The sequence below is a fragment of the Aythya marila genome (genome assembly GCF_965140915.1).
Source record: "Aythya marila genome assembly, chromosome: Z".
NCBI classification, from domain to species: domain Eukaryota; kingdom Metazoa; phylum Chordata; class Aves; order Anseriformes; family Anatidae; genus Aythya; species Aythya marila.
The window spans coordinates 50,355,371-50,373,651 of NC_139080.1; the positions used below are offsets into that span (position 1 = coordinate 50,355,371).

The following is an 18,281-nucleotide window of genomic DNA, read 5'->3' on the forward strand; positions in this document are numbered from 1 at the left end:
GGTCTATCTTGGTTTTGGCTGGGACAGAGTTAATTTTCTTCATCGAAAGAAGAAAAGATATGGTGCTACATTTTGAATTTTTGATGAAAACATTGTTAATAGCACAAACATGTTGTAGTTGTTGCAGAGCAGTGCTTACACAGAGTCAAAGTCTCTTCTGCTTCTTATGTTGTCCTGCCAATGAGGAGGCTGAAGGTGCACAAGAAGTTGGAAGGGGACACAGCCAGGATAGCTAAACCCAAATGATGAGAGGTATATCCTGTACCATTTGATGTCTTGCTCAGCAATAAAAGCTGGGGGGAAAGAGGGTAGGGAAGGCATCATTCTGAGTTATGGCATTTGTCTTCCCAAGGAACTGTTATGCATGATTTCTGATTCTCTCCCCTATTCCTCTGGAGCAACTGAGCAAGCAGTTGTGTGGTGTTTAGCTGCCTACTGGAGTTATACCACAATGGAGATACTGTTTATTCACATGACCTCATTTTCAGTGCTATATAACATATACATTTAAAATATATGTATGAATAGTTATCAGCAGGAATCATGAAATTCAGCATGGATGAATGCCAATTCCATCCCTTGGGACAGATTTGACCTTATTCTGGCAATAAGAGATGATCACTGCCTACATCAACCACATCACCTGTCATGGAAGGGACATGTAATTGGCTGTGGTAGTGTACTAAGTTGATACTGTCCTGATCTCCAAATTCTAGTCCAATTCTGTTATTTACTTTTTCTTCTCCCTTTGTTTGAAGTTTTGCATTCTAATCTTCTTCTGTCACTGACTTGAAGTATAAATTTGGCCAAGAGATTTATGCTTATGTATTCTTAAGTAGCATTCAGTTTGGGGAGTGTATATGTGTATGATGAATAATAACCTTAAGAGTTTCAAAACCAGTGGCTGTATGTTAAGTTTTTGACATAACCCACAATTTAAAGCCCAGATTTCAATTGCAACATCTACAAAACAAACAATTGCAGTTACATGCAAATATATATACATGAAAAATGTTTGACAGATGCATAAATACTGCCTTTTTTCCCCTGTAACCATGTTATACAGCTAATATTAGTGTGTAAATAAACTTTTTTTTTTTTTTAAACTAGCTGCAATCTGTTTCCCCACAGCTAAGTATCTACTTACCTACCAAATGATTATATTCTATATCCTTTATATAAAAGGAAGAAAGAAGGGGAGAAATACAGGGAAGAGAGAAAAGCACTATACAATATAGAGATGATCTGGACTTTAAGGTCGCAGTACATGAAATTCAATTTTCTTTCAAATACACAGTTTCATATACACTCAGGAGAAGAATTCCATAGATACATCATTAAAACAGTAAATTCAAAATTATTAATAACTGAAGGCTTATACATACAAACTATAAATTAAGAAATGCAGACGTACCAGTGGCATATGCTCTTATTTCTTTTCATTATGCACCACTCAAAGTTCATGAGGTACCAAAAGCATACTGCTCTCAGCAAGAGTGACTTAATTTTATAAAATTTTAAAATTTAGTTAGCATTTCTAATCCATTGTTGTAACAGAAAGTCATTTTTTACATTACGTATGTGAGGGTCAATTTAAGATCTGTTTTCAAATGCACTAGGTTCATAGAATCATCGAATGGTCTGAGTTGGAAGGGACTTTAAAGATTGTCTAGTTCCTACACCCCTGCCATGGTTTCAGGCACCTTCTGTTAGACCAGGTTGCCCAAAGCCCCATCCCAGCTGACCTTGAACACTTCTAGGGATGGAGCATCCACAACTTCTCTGAGCAACCTATTCCAGTGCCTCACTACCCTCATAGTGAAGATTTTCTTGCTAATATCTAATCTTAACCTTCCTTCTTTTGATATAAAATCATTACCATCACTACACATCCTGGTAAAGAGTCTCCTTCCATCTTTATTGTAGACCATCTTTATGTTCTCCACTGTAAATTCTCCCTGGAGTCTTTTCCTCTCTAGGCCAAAGAACTCCAACCCTTTCAGCTTCTCTTCATAGGAGAGGTGCTCCATCCCTCTCAACATCCTTGTAGCCTGGACTTGCTCCACCAGGTCCATGTCCTTCTTATTTTGGGAGCCCCAGAACTGAATGCAGTACTTCAGGTGCGGTCCCACGAGAGAGGAGTAGAAGGGGAGAATAACATCTCTTGACCTGCTGACCGCGCTACATGCAGCCCAGGATACATCTGGCTTTCTGGACTGCAAGCAAATATTGACAGCGCATTTGAGCTTTTCATCCACCAATGGCTTCAAGTACTTCTCATCAGGACTGCTTTCAATTCACTCATCAGCCAGTCTGTACTGATGTTTGGGATTGCCCTGACCCAGGTGCAGGACTTGGCCTTGTGGGACTACATGAGGTTTAGATGGGCCTACCTCTCAAGCCTGTAAAATTCCTCTGGATGACATCCCTTTCCTCTGAAGTATGAACTGCACCAATCAGCTTGGTGTAATCTGCAAACTTGCTTCAATCCCACCATCCACGTCACCACTGAAGACATTAATCACTACCAGTCTCAGTACGAGCCCCTGAGGATCACCACTCATCATTGGTCTCCACCTGAACACTAAGCCATTGACCACAACTCTTCGGATGCAGCCATCCAGCTAATTCCTTACCCACTGAGTGATCCATCCACCAAATCCATGTCTCTTCAGTTTAGAGACAAGGATGTTGTGTGGGATCATATCACAAACTCAGGTAGATGACATCCATTGCTCTTTCCTTGTCTACCAATGCCATTACTCTGCCACAGAAAAGAAACTGAATAAAATAGATTTTTAAACTAACCTAAATTCAAAATTATATATTTGCTCAAGATAACTATGCAAGGGTTGACTAACACTAAGAATAGCTAAGAGACACTAAGAGACAGCTATTGTCAAGCCAGACTTAATCAGTGGTGCAGCTATCAAATATGCATAATATCCACAGCTGCACATAAGATATACCCCGCAATCCTAAATAAAACAAGTATGATACTTACAACCTCAAACGCCTAACACAATACAGGTTTTACAGGAACCATGACCATGTCACAAAACATCACCTATTCTGCCAGCTCACCAAATAATAAATTCCTGGTCTGTCTCTGACCATTTCTGCCTTCATTCTGTGGCTCCTATTCTGTTATACCAGATCTCACAACCGATTAATACAGCTATTTAGGTTCTGAAGTTATTCCTACCACACAAACAGTTTTATTTCTGTCACAGAAGAAACAGAAGCTCAGAAGAAAGACTAGAAAGACTTAAAGGCTTTCTATTAAGCTGAACTGATAAAAGAGTTATCTTTTGCTCACAAACCTTGCCTAACATGGAGTGTTTATTGTTTGTAAAGAATAAGGATACAAAAGAATATCTTATGTCTCAGTCAAAGCCATTGTGCTCATGCCAACTATAATTAAGCCATGATAGAGCAGTACGAGGGTAACCATATTATAAGTTAGATCAGAGTAGACTTTCTCAATTTTAGAAAATTAAAAGTTCTCAAATTTAGAAAGTTAAAAGGAAAGACAAATGAGATAATTGTTACAGATAAGTCATTTTATGGATGCAAGTGATCAACTACTGTGGTAACTCTCAAAACTCGGTCTGCTCCGGTTAATATATGCTCAATAAAGCAAGATACAAAATAGTATATACATAATAGTGATAATATATATATAATATATATTATATATATTTATATAATATATAGATATATATAACGAGACATTATATAATCAAGATTCTGCTTTTACGGGGTATAGAAAGATACACTACCTATATCTTTAGGTTGCAAAATCAATTGTTACCCCTCCCTCCCCCCCAAAAAAAATAATTAAATTAACTTTATATATATATATGGCAACTCACTAGGGCCTATGCCTTCAGTTTTGTTTATCAGTAATATATGCATACATGTTAAGTTAAAAATTATTTGCAATGAACTGGTTTAGTGATATTCCAGATCATTTATTATCTAATGACATTTTGGTTATTACTAATATTGTACAAGAAAGTCCTTTTGTATAGGTAAGTATGACTAGTCCTCGAGAAAGCAATACCTATGGAAATCTATCACATTTGGAAAAATGCTTGCAACTAAAGACAAAGTGCTTGTAGAGACTCAATGCTTGTTTCTTTAGAGCATTTTGGTGTAATATAAGTAACTTCAGCCTTCTTGAGGTAAAACTAAAAACCACTTTTCTGAAGTATGAATCAAGCTGTTGTACATTTAGCTAATGAAAGAGCATTAACCTTATTTCTTTACTGCAAGCCTGGATACAACCCCATCAGATACTACAATGATATTTTAAACAGGTAAAAATGTAATTGTAAATGAAGGATGAGTACAAAACATTCGACACTGAGCACCATGCAGGAGATGTAAATGGGAAGTAGCAGCAACTGCATAACTAAGCTACAATAGATACAACGTCTAGGCTAGTACCACAAAGACCAAAGCATGGGATCCATATTTAAATTGACTTCTGGGTGTGAAACATTCAGATAGTGCATACTGATGATCTATAATTGTTCAAACCCATGTGCTTTCATTGTAGCCACAGAGGGATGTGGCACATCTCCAAAACCCACCCATGACTGCCCACAGAAAAAGGTAATCTCTGCTAATCCTTATGAAATATCTATCCACCACTCCGCTATTTTGGTTTTGTTACGGGAGCGGGACTGAACTGCACTCAACGACTACTTAGTTCCAGGCAACACTCCACAAAGCTCATTTTCATTCAAATCTACAATTTGCCAAAACTACTAAGTGTGGAAAACAGAAATTCAAGACAGGAAAATATACTTATGGGCACAGAACTATAATTCAACAAATCAATTTACTCCATCTATAAAATAAAATAGTGCTTACGGTTTTATATCTCTCTGCAGAGTTAGATGAATCCAGAAGTGGTGGCTTAAAGAGAAATAAGTAAGACTCTCAGAATTTCTTATCACTAATTAAAAATGCTTAACAAAGTTAAAAATATGTAGAAGACATAACTCTATGACTTCTACCCAACCAAATTTGTATCTTTTTTTTTTTTGTATCAGGAAACACACTAGGACTATCTTCCAGAAATTGAAAAACTTAGTGTGTATGTGCATAATTGTATCCATTTTAACCTATAAATCCTCTTCTACTTCTAACACCCTAATGTGCATTACTTAAGGCAAGTGAGCTCATTAGGTAAAGAGCAAATTAAGCAAGACCACAACTAAACATCGTCCTTAAAAGTATTTGTACAAAACTGGCTTTATGCTCCCTGCACATGTCAAGAGTAAGAACTCACCCTCCACTCACTGCTGTATCTCAAAATAACAGGCATTCAGCTTTTTCTTGTACCTTACAATGTCCCTTTTTTTTCTCTGTCCCCCATCTTCAAAAGATAAATGAAGCACCTCATATGAGAAGCCTTGAAGCAGAGCTATACCTGAGTTTCCAAGGTTATAGTTTGATTGCCAGGCTAATCAGTGCTCATGTGATGAAAAAAGCACCGAGGAGCTTAAGCAGATCTGAAGAACAGCTTAATATTCTATTTAAAAGATGGCACTTACTCTAGCCATTACTTGAACACTTCAAGCCAGCACCCTTTTAAGCCCAGAGGACATAACAGGGTATTTACATGGTACTGAATCACAAAAGAGTTGTTCTCAGCTGAATTAACAACATCACATACAGTAACATCCATATTTTTTTAACACACTGCTGTCTAAATAAGTTTGACCTGACTTGACCCAGTTAAACTTCTGACATGTAATGAGAACTTAAGGTAGCACAGCTGAGATCATAAAACAGGCATATGCAATTGTTGGAGGATAATCACACAGAAACTAAATCACTTCACAAGTCAGTTTTGGGCACATTTCTACATTTTTGGATGCAAAACTCATTCAGAAAATAATTCTGAACAACGTACTTACAGACCCAAGAAAAACATTCACAGCACGGTCTTCCAACAGATTTTACTTGTATTCACTTATGTGCAGATACACGTACTATTAGTAACTAATGTCATGATATTGATTCATCATATGTATACATGGTTCTACAATTAACACTAAAAATATATATATTTATAAAAAATTAGTACTTCCTTGCTTTCCTATGCCGTAACTAGAAGTGATAGAAATAACTGAGAAAACCAGATTGTCTGGGCAATGACAGTTTAACAATAAAAGGTTAACTGAACTAATACAACCCAGATGTATATGTGATTTTAAATCTAATATAGACATTTTGTGCTATTGATTTATAGAAGTTTGACCAACTGCTGTCTGGATATGCAGTATAACTCACATACGAACATGCTAAGCATATTTCACGCTATTTCAATTACATTCCTGCTTCTGCTAAACAAGGAGCAACCAACCACCCCTCACACTATACCCTGAAAGTCATCAGTGAGAGACCTGAATAAAGCAAGGAAAGGCACACACTCTACAGAAGAACTTTTATAAACATCCCACTCTCCCCAAAAATTCAGTTGGCTTTCAGTCATTCCTTTCTTCCGTCTTTTTCCCATAGCAAAAAGAGGTGTGCATCACTCCTGCGCTACCTCCACAGTTTCACAAACTTGTCCTGACATATCCTCAGCTACCAGCAACACCACAAATACCTCTCTCACACAAGATACTTTCTAGTGTTTTCCTTCTATTTCTTAGCTCCTCCATTTTTAATGGTATTACATCTTGGAAATCATGGATGCTTCTGTTTTTTTCCCTTCACAACTTATCATTAACTACCAAAATTAATTTTCATTCTTGCAGGTCTGAGGCATTGTTTTAAAGGAAAGAAAAAACTGTTCTTTAAAAAAAAAAAAAAGTGTTGAAACATAGAGAACGTATGCTCACTTTAAAAATCCTGACTCGTTTGCCATAGAATGTACAACTGGTGTGCACAATGAGGTATGGATAAAAGTCAGTGAAGGACTTGGAGAAAATACTAGCATCACTAGCCTTAACAGAAACAACTGAGAGAGGTTCAGTGCTCTGCCACTCTGCCTCTTCCTTTTAAAGCAGCTACATTCAAATTTTAGAGTGAAAACTTTACTCATTTATATAATCAAATATATCAATATATATAAATCAAATATAATTACCCATTTTTGTGATGTAACATCTCTCTTTGATGTCTTGTCAACTAACCTTGATAATTTTATATTTATTAATTAGAAGGGGTAGAGATCTTGAGTGACTCATAACAATCTCATTATTTTTTTTAAAATAAAGCTACACAGGAGATAGCATATTTCTCATTTCTAATCATGTCTTAGAAATATATTACAAAGGATGTGTTTGTATGGAAACTAAGCAACTTAAGAGAACAGAGGGCTATTATGAGCAGGATTGGATCACAAATCAAACCTGTCTCAGGATGGAGTGATTATATGATTACAGGAGAGCTCTTAGAAGGAGAAAGGAATCATTACCACATGGTCTGCGGCATCTTGGCCCAACATCTCACATACCATGCCACAGCATTTAATATTAAAGGAAACAAAGATCTTTATAGTTCAAACATAGCCTTGGCCCAAATCAAAACTGATTTTCTAAACCTTGCTGTATTAACACTACTGTTCCTATGTTTAAAAGATTTATCCTTATTATCAATTAAGGCTTCTCAGATACACAAAACAAAAATACACCCAAATGCTGTTTCATCCAGAAAGGTAAATGTCAATAGCAGCAGACTGTGGTCTCAGAACTCAAGAAGGAAAATAAAAAAAAGTTTTTAGTCCTTTATCTTTACATAGATCTTTGTTGGTTTGTATTTCTTAATGATGCTAATCAAACATTTAAAGTGATGCCATCTTCAGTTCTCATTTTCTTTATGGAAAAATAAAAATTAACAATATTTAGTAGCTCTGTTTATAATTAACTTGCTGCTCAGTTAGGATAAAGCAATGTTATAAATAGTGCTTTGATTGTACCTATACACCAGTTATTCCAGTTGGTCATAGTCGCAGTCTTGGTTTTAATTTTCTATGGCTTCTCTACTTATTTCAGTTATTTTTCATTAGCTGTTCAAGGTGAGATTATATTGATGAGATTTTAATAAAACAGAGATGTTAACCAACATAACAGGTACAGTTGTGCTGGAGGAAGGCAGATCACTAACCATGCCGAAGCAGCCTCACTTGAACAACCTTTTTGAACTGCCGTGTTGGGAGACCAGACTTCTGAGTGGCCTCTTCTCCTCTTTCCCATGGTCACGTTGCCATATACCTCCATGAGGAGCAAACCTGACTTAGATTCAACCTGTGCATTGAAAGAAAGGGCAATCTTCCAGAAGCACCACCATCCTTCATCCGTTCTTCTACCACATGCAGAAGTGCAAAACCAAAATTTTGGTCTAACATTTCATTTTTCCAGGTTTGTTTCTGTTTTTCTGCAAAGAAACCTACTTTTGAAACAGATCAAAGCTATTTTCCATTCAGGACTGACATCACCATACATGCCTTACCTAGTCCATCTATTTCTACTTCTATTTTCTACTTTCTATTTCTAACAAGTTTGGTATTGATTGTTTAATGATGTTTAAAACACAAATAAAACGTAGCAAGTTAAAGTCAACTAAGCAAAGCTCTGGGAACCTGTGACCTCTCCATAACAGATAATCACAGAGTACCCTAATTCACAGACCAATACTAGGCAAACTGTGTAAGTAATATTATAGCATTTTAAATAGGTAACTGAAAATATATATATTAAAAAAAAAAAAACACTAGTGATTTCTCACATCCTTTTGTCCTGAATTAGCCCTATTATTATTTTTTTTTAATAAAGAAGGGATCTAAAAAAAAGATTTTCTAAATAATCTAAAAAATAATAATCTAAAAAAAAATTAATAAACATATTTTTTTGCATATATGTGTTATGTCTTTCATTTAAGAGTTCCAAGAAGCTGGATGTCTAGGGTGCAGTGTATACTGTATTTTATCCTGGCAGCTTTCAGTACAATTTCATTTAATTTTATATATCCATTTTTAGGGCCAGTCCTCTTCAATGTCTTTATAAATGATTTGGATGTAAGACTAGAAGGTGTTTTGAGCAAATTTGCCGATGACACCAAACTTGGAGGAGTTGTGGACTCAGATGAGGGTGGAAAGGCCTCGCAGAGAGATCTGGACAGATTGGAGAGCTGGGCAATCACCAACCACATGAAGTTTAACAAAGGCAAGTGCCGGGTCCCGCACCTGGGATGGGGCAACCCTGGCAATACATACAGACTGGGTGATGAGACGCTGGAGAGCAGCCCCGCAGAGGGGGATCTGGGGGTTGTGGTTTCCAGCAAGTTGAATATGAGCCAGGAGGGCCAACCATATCCTGGGATGCAGCAAGCACAGCATTGCTAGTTGGTTGAGGGAGGTGATTGTCCTGCTCTATTCTGCACTGGTCCACCCTCAACTCGAGTACTGTGTGCAGTTCTGGTCACCACAGTACAAGGACATTAAACTGTTGGAGAGTATCCAGAGGAGGGCAACAAAGATGGTGAAGGGCCTAGAGGGGAAGACGTATGAGGAGTGGCTGAGGGTACTGGGACTGTTCAGCCTGGAGAAGAGGAGGCTGAGGGGGGACCTCATCACTGTCTACACCTTCCTCGCAAGGGGAAGTGGAGAGGCTAGTGACCTATTCTCTGTAAACACCAGTGATAGGACCTGTGGGAATGGTGTTAAGCTGAGACAGGGGAAGTTTAGGCTGGACATCAGGAAGAGGTTCTTCACCAAGAGGGTGGTTGCACATTGGAACAGGCTCCCCAGGGACGTAGTCATTGCACCAAGCCTGTCTGAATTTAAAAAGCAATTGGACTGTGCACTTAGTCACATGGTCTAAATTTTTGGGCAGACCTGTGTGGTGCCAGGAGTTGGACTTGATGATCCTTATGGATCCCTTCCAACTCGGGATATTCTATGATTCTATGATATCCTTTTTTTGCAATGTCAAACTTTAGCCCTTATGTATCAAATGGACCATGAATATTGATAATGATCTTTCTCTTTCCCTTTCTCTAAAAAATTATTAGCAATCTAGGACAATGGACATTTTATTTCATTGCTGTCATTCCAGTACAATTTCATTCTGCTTGTTCTGAGACAATTTGCAAAGTCAGACTATTCTCAGTGGTTCAGCTTTGTAGAGACTCTATTAAGTGTCCTGAACTTAACAGTCTAATGGGTTTAGAGTATCTTAAACATCTACGCCCAACAATGCACCTTCATGTGTCATTCTCCTGGTTTAAGTAAATACTACTCATCTTCAAAACACAATTTTTGTCAGAAGTAAAAATTGGATACATTTCATGTAATGGTTGTTCAGAATCTTATGAAGTACCAAATAAGCATTCCATAAGCTAACATGTCACGTAGGTTTTTGTTTTGTTTTGCTTTAATATCCTAATTTGTTTCAGTTTTATTGTAAAATAGGGCATTATCATCAAAACATGTTTGTTAACATGTCATCATCCAATGATAGCTGGCATGTCTCTTCATGATGCAGAACTACTGATATCCACTTTTTTGCACTATTGCTACAGACAGTGCAGCTATAGTAAATATGTGATTCCTTGTCTATAATCGACTGACAAGATTTTGAAATATATGGTTTTGAAAGGCAATCAGGACTTAAAAAAAAAAAAAAAAAGCTGATAAGCACCATACACTTTCTAGAAAATGGGCCCTTCCTTGGATTGGATTGGAGATATCGTATGACTCAATCCCACTCAACTCACTGGGAAAATGCACATTACATTCCATTGTAAACAGTATTTTGACATTAACTCTTCAAAAGAGATTTAGATTACCATAAATATACCCTTGTACATTTTGCATTCTTATCAGTGAAATTACTGAACCACACAGATGAATTTCAAAGCTTCTCCCTCATAAACTAACCCAGTGTAGTTTAATCTGTTCAGATAGATCTCCAAGCAAGTTCTGTTAGTGAACTCTAGGCACTCTAAGCACTGCTCCATACAGAATAGCTGTATGGAGCTGCATTCTCCTGTCCCTCCTCTGTGTAATGTTTGCTCCTGTTTGCATTTCCTAACAGTCTAAACATATTTCATTATTTTAGGTATGACAGAGAAAAAATAAATAAATAAATAAAATTATTTCTCTACATAGCTGTTCTCTATTTATTGCAGACTGCTTCAGTTAAAGGACAGGAAAAAAAAAGGAAAAAAAAAGGAAAAGGGAAAAGAAGGGAAAAGGAAAAGGAAAAAAAGACACTGGTGAAATCTCTGTTCATCACTTCCTTAGTACAGAGTACTATGTAAGCAATGCAGTGCTAAGAAACAATGGTATTAAATGTCTCTCTGAAATGAAAAAAGTAGGTGATGAAGAACACATTTGTGGTATTTACAGCTGTCTTCTGGGAAATGTAGTGAGACTACCTCAACTCCCATGCTAGCAGCAAAGCAAATTGCTGGCAGAACCAGTAGCCAAATTTCTTAATTCTATGCCCACAGAAAGCTTCTGCTACAACATGCTCTAAAAGAATCACCAGTTGTAAGTTGATTTATATTACCAGTTAAAAATAAAACTGTTCAACTTTTTTTTTTTCTTATTTCATATATTATGGCAAAACACAAGCAAGCAGTGGAAACAACTATTTAAATAATTAATGGTCTGGTTCTGCAGTTCATCTCTTTCACAACAGCAGTCTCATTGGCATCAGCAGGACTGCTTGCATCCTGGTATTTGGCTAATGATGAACAACAAGCAGGCAGTCAGCATACAGATGGAGAATTCTTGGAAACTTCTCCTTATTAATCTTCCCATAGCACCCATACAAAGTACCACAGACCAAAACATACTCAGCAAATCCCATTGAGCTACAAAAGGATGTAAAAACTCACAGGTGCTTTACCAAGGGGTTGGAAAGGGCTGTCAGCATAGATTATGTGAGCTCTGAGATTACACTGAAGTTACAGAATCAGAATCACAGAATGGTTTAGGTTGGAAGGGACCTTAAATACCATCCAGTTCCAACCTCCCTGCCATGGGCAGGGCCAACTTCCACTCCACATTGAGCAACCAGGTTGCTCAATGCCCCATCCTGCCTGTCCTTTGTTGTTGTTGTTGTTTGTTTGTGTGGTGTTTTATTGTTGTTTTAGTTGTTTTTTAGTTTGAGTGTTATCATGTGATGGAGTTTCTTTGCACTTCATATGCATATCATCTTTAGTTTGATAAGAAAATATCCATCGTTTTATGTTTCCTTCATTTCACAAGACAGGCTGTCAGATGAAGCCAATGTTGACAAACAGAATTTGATTAGCAGTTATCTTGGGGTACAACTCTCATTTTCACTATAATAATATTGATAATAATATGTGAATAATCATATTCACAGGATTAACATACGTTACAATCCCCATTATTATCATCCATCCACACTGCCTTTGACAAATAGCTCAAGGGAAAAAAAAAAAAAAAAAAAAAAGCAAAGCAAAACAAAACAAACAAACAAAAAATTATCACTGAAGCTTTCAATAGCTGTTAAGAACTATGGGGAGGCTTTAATGTTGTGCTTCACCCAACCTGCAACCAGTGAACTACTCAAAATACATCTAAATCCCACTCCAAGAGGAGAAGGTGCCTAAACTATCTGTAAGAGAATTCCTCTATCTTTCTGCCTAGAATAGGGGCAATTAGAGGTCCACAGACCTCTATTATTCCGCAATCTCACTGGCATGTCAGGCCTCTCCATGCCTTACCCATGAAGCTGGAACCACCACTGACATCCCAACTGGGATGGCACCACAATTTTATCTGTTTGTTTTTCTTCCTTTTACTGAAGACACTGTACCTTTTCACAACACTAGCCCTACAGCAAAATTTCCCATCAGCTATGCATCTGCCTCACCATGTATTATATCATGCCAAACCTTTTCTTTTGGCCTTTACTATTCTTCAGCCTTCCTCCTGTGTATCACAGTCGCTGTTGTCTGTCAGTCTAGAGTTACTTTGCTTGCTAAATAAACAGATTCACTAAAAGGCTACTAGCTACAAAGCAGAAAAAAAAGACAAGTTGAAGTTTTGTTGTTAAAGACTGTATTTTACACTGAAAAGAAAAATTGATGAGTGGAATCTAAATGGCATAATGTGTCTTATTGCTAACTTCTTTGGTTTTGCACAGTGTATGCAGTCTATCAATCCTAGTTCAAAGTTCGCAAGTTTTTGAAATGAGCATCCATGTAAGACATTCATACTACATTTTCTCTGAAATTTCATTATATTTAAAATGGAATTTAAATTGTAACAGAGGTAACCACAATAAAATACTTGTAGGATCAAGTTTCAATGGGTTTTTATATCTTAAAACAAAAAAAATGTAGTCTGAACTATTGCTTGGCTTTTCTTGCAGGGAAAGGGCTAAAGGAAGCAGGACGGAATATGCAATGTATGTATGATGTTTTTTCAAGACTCTTGGAAACAGCAACTCACATATGTAATGGAGCCCAAGCAATGACTGAATAAAGAATGACAAATAACTTAAGATTTGTTATGACAACTTTTACATAATAGCACTGTGCAAATTTTTAACTATGTGCCTGATGCAGCAACACTCAAGAAGAACAGCTGCTTAACCATTTCACTGCAAACAAGACTAGGCAGTTGACAATCACAACACTGGTCAACATCAGCAACAGTTCTCAATTTTATTTGAGATACATAGAATAGCATTTGTATTTCAGCTGCAGCTTACTGAATGGGGAACATGATCTGAGCATGTGCATGCTTAGACTGCTGGTAGGCTGAAAGTAATCTGGTAATCCCAGGAAAAATCTGACTGATTCAAAAATCACTAACAGGACTTCTAGAGCACTGGGGTCTACTTAAACAATGAGTATCAGTTTATAAATTGAGTCAAGGGAATTACAGATACACAACGATGTACATCATTTTTGAGCAGATATTTGTGATAATTATTTCTTACTACCAATTTCTTTGCAAAAATTTTCTCCAGCCTAATTTTACCCACATGCAATATAGAAGAATGTAAAATTCTAACCAGAACAAGGAGTACAGAAGTCAAATGCTTTTGCAGAATATAAAAAGCCTTTATCTGATTGCTTCCAAATCACCCTCAGTTGACTTCCAATATTTTTCTCCACAATTAATTCTGCTACCATGATTTGGAAAATTTGACAAAACGTCAATAATTAGATGCCAACCACTTAGAGTTGTGTGAAACTTGGCGGTTTCACTTTGCAGGAGTGCAGGCAAATATTTTATTTGGTGTCAATCCATCTATGTTCCCTCTCCACCACTTTCAGTTTGGGTTTTGAGTTTTGAGTAAGTCCAAACAGGCAAATGAATAGGCAGTCAAAATTTCCACATTTTACCTGGTCTCACTTCGCAACCATGCAAATAAAAACCAAGCAGGCATATCTTCATGAATTAACAATGGAACAAGTTAGATGTTCAAGTTTGGAAAGAAATACAAGAAATTATCTACCATGTGATTGTGGAGATTTACACCCAACCACCACCAAAAAAAAAAAAAAAAATACAAGCAGGGTCGTGACGACATTAATCCTCCCTAGTTCCATTACTCTTTGTATTCTATATTCTGTAAAGTGCTGCAGGCGTGTGTATTTATGATACTATATAAAGGCCCAAAATGAGAATAATAGTAATAATAATTGTTTTTGTTTTAAATCCTGCCAGCATTTTACATCATCCCAGCTGCTTTCTACTCTTTCCATCCACCCCCGAGTATCATGGGATTGCAGCTCACTGGATCACCACTGCTGTTGTCAGTGTGCCCAATTCTGGTCTTTATCTGGTAAAAATCAGGAGTGATCTAACAGAAATTACAGCAGGTGAAATTTTCTTTCAAATAGGTGAGGTAAAGGCAAATGTTCCTGAAGGAAAACCTATTCAGAAGGTCTGACTCTGTTGATGTTTCTTTTGATAACATATTCATTATGCACTTCAATTGAGAAAATGGAAGGAAGGGAGGGTATGGAATCCCAAATCCAAGTAACTATGGGTACAATATGTGTGGAGAAGTTGTGGGGTACTGCAAAAAGGACAAAGGGATGAGAGAATTGAAAGAATGAAGATGAGAAGGCAGACATAAGATATTGGTAGAAATAGGAAAGACAGAAAAGCCTGAAATCTGAGATGTAGAAGATTAGGAGGGGGACAAAAATTAGAATGGTAACTTCTATATGGAATGAAAATGAGGAAAAAAAGTGTGATATATGTACTGAAGAAGAGATGATAATACTGGAAAAAAGGAAGGTGAGTGAACTTGGTGGGTAATTACAGGTACACACTGAGAACCAAAATTTAATTAGGAATATAGATGAGAAAAGTTGAAGGAAAAGTAGCATTGGAATAAAAAAGAGATCAAAGGAAAAAAGGCATGGAACTGAGAGAAAGAAGTTCATCTGTAAATGCAACAAAAAAATCAAAACTTTACAGCCTAAAAGCAGAAGGATTTGAGAAAAGATTATGAATGGGTTAAAAAAATTATGAATAGCAAAATGGTTAAAAATAAGGACAAGTAGAGGTATGACCCAAGAGGATATGAAAGACCTCAGGAAAGAGTTGTGAGTGAAAAACAGATGGAGATGATGCTGGGATGGAGACCTTGGTGCTGCCCCTGCATGCAAGGTCATCTTACCAATCCACCACAGGTGCTGAAGGAAGCGAAGGAGCCTGGGTAGCGAAGAACAGCACCGCTGTAGTAACAAGCTCTCTCAGGCTGCAGTTGTGCAGCACCAGGTGGGCTTTTGCCATCTCCCCCGAGCCGTTCCTCCACAGCAAAGCCAGGAGCCAGGAAGCGGCTGTCCCTCTTGAGCAGCAGGTAGAGCTCCCGAGCAAAGGCTGGGATCCTCAGCAGCACTTCATCTCCATCCTCTGCTGGAGGTGGTGGTGGTGGGGATGGTGCTGGTGGCAACTGAGAGGCAGCACCAGACCCCTGGGGCAGGGGGGACCAGTGGTAAAACTCCTGAGACTCATACTCATCCTCGGTGTCCTCTTCTTCTGCTGCCTCCCCTGCAGCCTGCCCCTGCCCCTCCACCGAGGAAGAGATGGAGCGCACTTCCCGGGAGCTGCCCGCCATCGGGCTGGGTGTGATGGGGGCGTTGGGGGTGCTGTTCCGGTTCCCGCAGTTGGGGTCGGCACTGCAGCCACCCCCTCCACCACTGCCTCCCGCTGGCTCCTGCTGGCCCCTGCTCCAGAGCGCAGGAAAGACAATTTCCCACTCCTCAGAGTCTTCCGAAGCATGGAGACCTGTGGGAAAGCCAGCAGATTCTTTAAATGAGTAGGGCACCCAGCTGCACACAGTGCCAGCCAGAAACCTGCACTATGCCTCACGACACGCTCCTTTGGGTTTCTAGCCCACCAAGCACACCACCCAAAACACAATGGGCTCTGTTTGGCCCTTCCATCCTGACCTTAGCAGATGGGCTAGATGCTAGATGTCCCTGTGCCTGTTCAGGGCGATCTGACACAGAGCAGTGTCCTGGTTAACACAGAGGGAGATGGCACTCAAACTGGGCAGAAGGTGTGTTTGTCCCAACAGCTGGGTATGTTCTGTGGGGCCATCATCTCCACTCAATAAGTTGCACAAAACCTTCTTCATTTAGACAGAAAAGTGGCAACTTTTCCTTTCCACAGAGCTCATATATATATATATAAGGGAAAAGTTGAGCAAAAAAAAAAAAAAAAAAAATTTGAAAATGTCAACCTTGCTCTCAGCACGTTCCATAAAACCCGCCGATTTCAAAAATGTAGCCAAATTCACTCACTCTCCACAGCTACACGCTTGCAAGTGCACGTACAAGTGGCAGACGCGTGCACACGCTGCATCACCGGCACTGTAACCGAACTCAGATACCACGAATGACGCCTGTGTACTACGCACACCATTATCACAACTGAACCAAAACTCGCGCCGTACTTCCATTATATAATAGCGCACACAGCCCATATCAGCCTGAGACACCGGGCGGCTTTACGCGCATCCCCAGGCGTTCGGCAAGCCGCACGACGATGACAGGGCTGCTGCTGGAAACCCGCGTCTCCCGCGCGGTGGGCCACCGCCGCTCGCACGGGACGGGCACCGGCGGCTACCGGCACCGGGAGCTACCGGCAGCCGGCCCTGGGCTCGTCCCCGCGGAGCGGAAGGCGCGCACTTACCTGCGGCCAGCCCGCTTGACAGCACGCACAGCTGGTAGAAAACGCAGCAGACGCGGCTCAGGCGCATCCTCCCGCCCGTCCCCATCGGCCCCGCTGCCGGCGGGGCGCCGCGGGCCGGGCCGGGCCGGGCCAGGCAGGGCAGGGCAGGGCAGGGCAGGGCAGGGCAGGGCAGGGCAGGGGGGCGAGCGCGGAGCCCCGCGGAACCCCGCGAAGCGCGGCCACCTGGGCGCCGCGGCACGGGCAGCGCGGGATGCGAAGCGCCCGCGGCGCGTCCCCGCCTGTGCCTGCGCGCGCGCGCCTGTGTGCGCGCGTCGGCGCGGGAGGGAGCGAGGCAGGGAGGCAGCGAGCGCAGGCAGCGCGGCCCCTGCGCGCACACAGCGCCCGGCGGCGGGCGGGCAGCTGCGCCCCGGCGGCGGCGGCGGCGACCGCGCTGCCCCCGCCCGCCGCTCGCCCCCACGGGGCGGGACGCGACGGGACCCGGCCCGCACCGCCCCGGCACGGCCACGCCCCGCCCCGCCCGGGCGGGCACCCGCCGCCGAGCCCCCCCGGACGGGTGGCTCCCCGGGCACCGGGACGGGGGGAGACCCCGGAGCCCCCCGCAGACCCGGCGGGTGCGGGACGCCCACCTCCCGGCTGCGCGCTTCGCACTCAGCCCGCCTGCGGGCTGTGCCTCCGCTCGGGAATGGCGGGGAATCGCCGTTCCCAACCTATTTTTTGTTTTGTTTTGTTTTATTTTGTTTTATTTTATTTTATTTTATTTTATTTTATTTTATTTTATTTTATTTTATTTTATTTTATTTTATTTTATTTTATTTATTTCACTGTATTTACATCACATTATTTTATATTATTATATATATATGTATATATTATATATATGTGTGTGTGTATATATATATGTATATACACATATATATGTATATATATGCATACATGTTTTTGTACTTCTCTTCTAAACTCCTTTTGCCCCCATGATGTAGCCATACAGGGAAGCCCAACCCTTCACACCCCAACCCTAGTCAGCAGAGGAGCGATTAAATGAGGAGGCGAGCAAAATCTTTAAACGCACATCTAACATTAGCATGAGCTGCAGAAGCAACAGGTAAACATCTCC

At 40.1% G+C, this 18,281-nt stretch overlaps 1 protein-coding gene across 1 annotated transcript in view; it reads right to left on the reverse strand.

Moving 5' to 3' along the window:
- ADAMTS19 (ADAM metallopeptidase with thrombospondin type 1 motif 19) overlaps positions 1-17,252 on the reverse strand; it is a gene marked incomplete at its 5' end in the record, with an annotated part of 160,394 nt that extends 143,142 nt beyond the window's left edge. The window contains 2 exons of the mRNA XM_082784065.1: positions 15,648-16,258; positions 17,168-17,252. Coding sequence (XP_082640191.1) covers positions 15,648-16,258; positions 17,168-17,252 — 696 coding nt within the window. The remainder of the gene's footprint in view (positions 1-15,647; positions 16,259-17,167) is intronic.
- Positions 17,253-18,281: the final 1,029 nt, after the last annotated feature.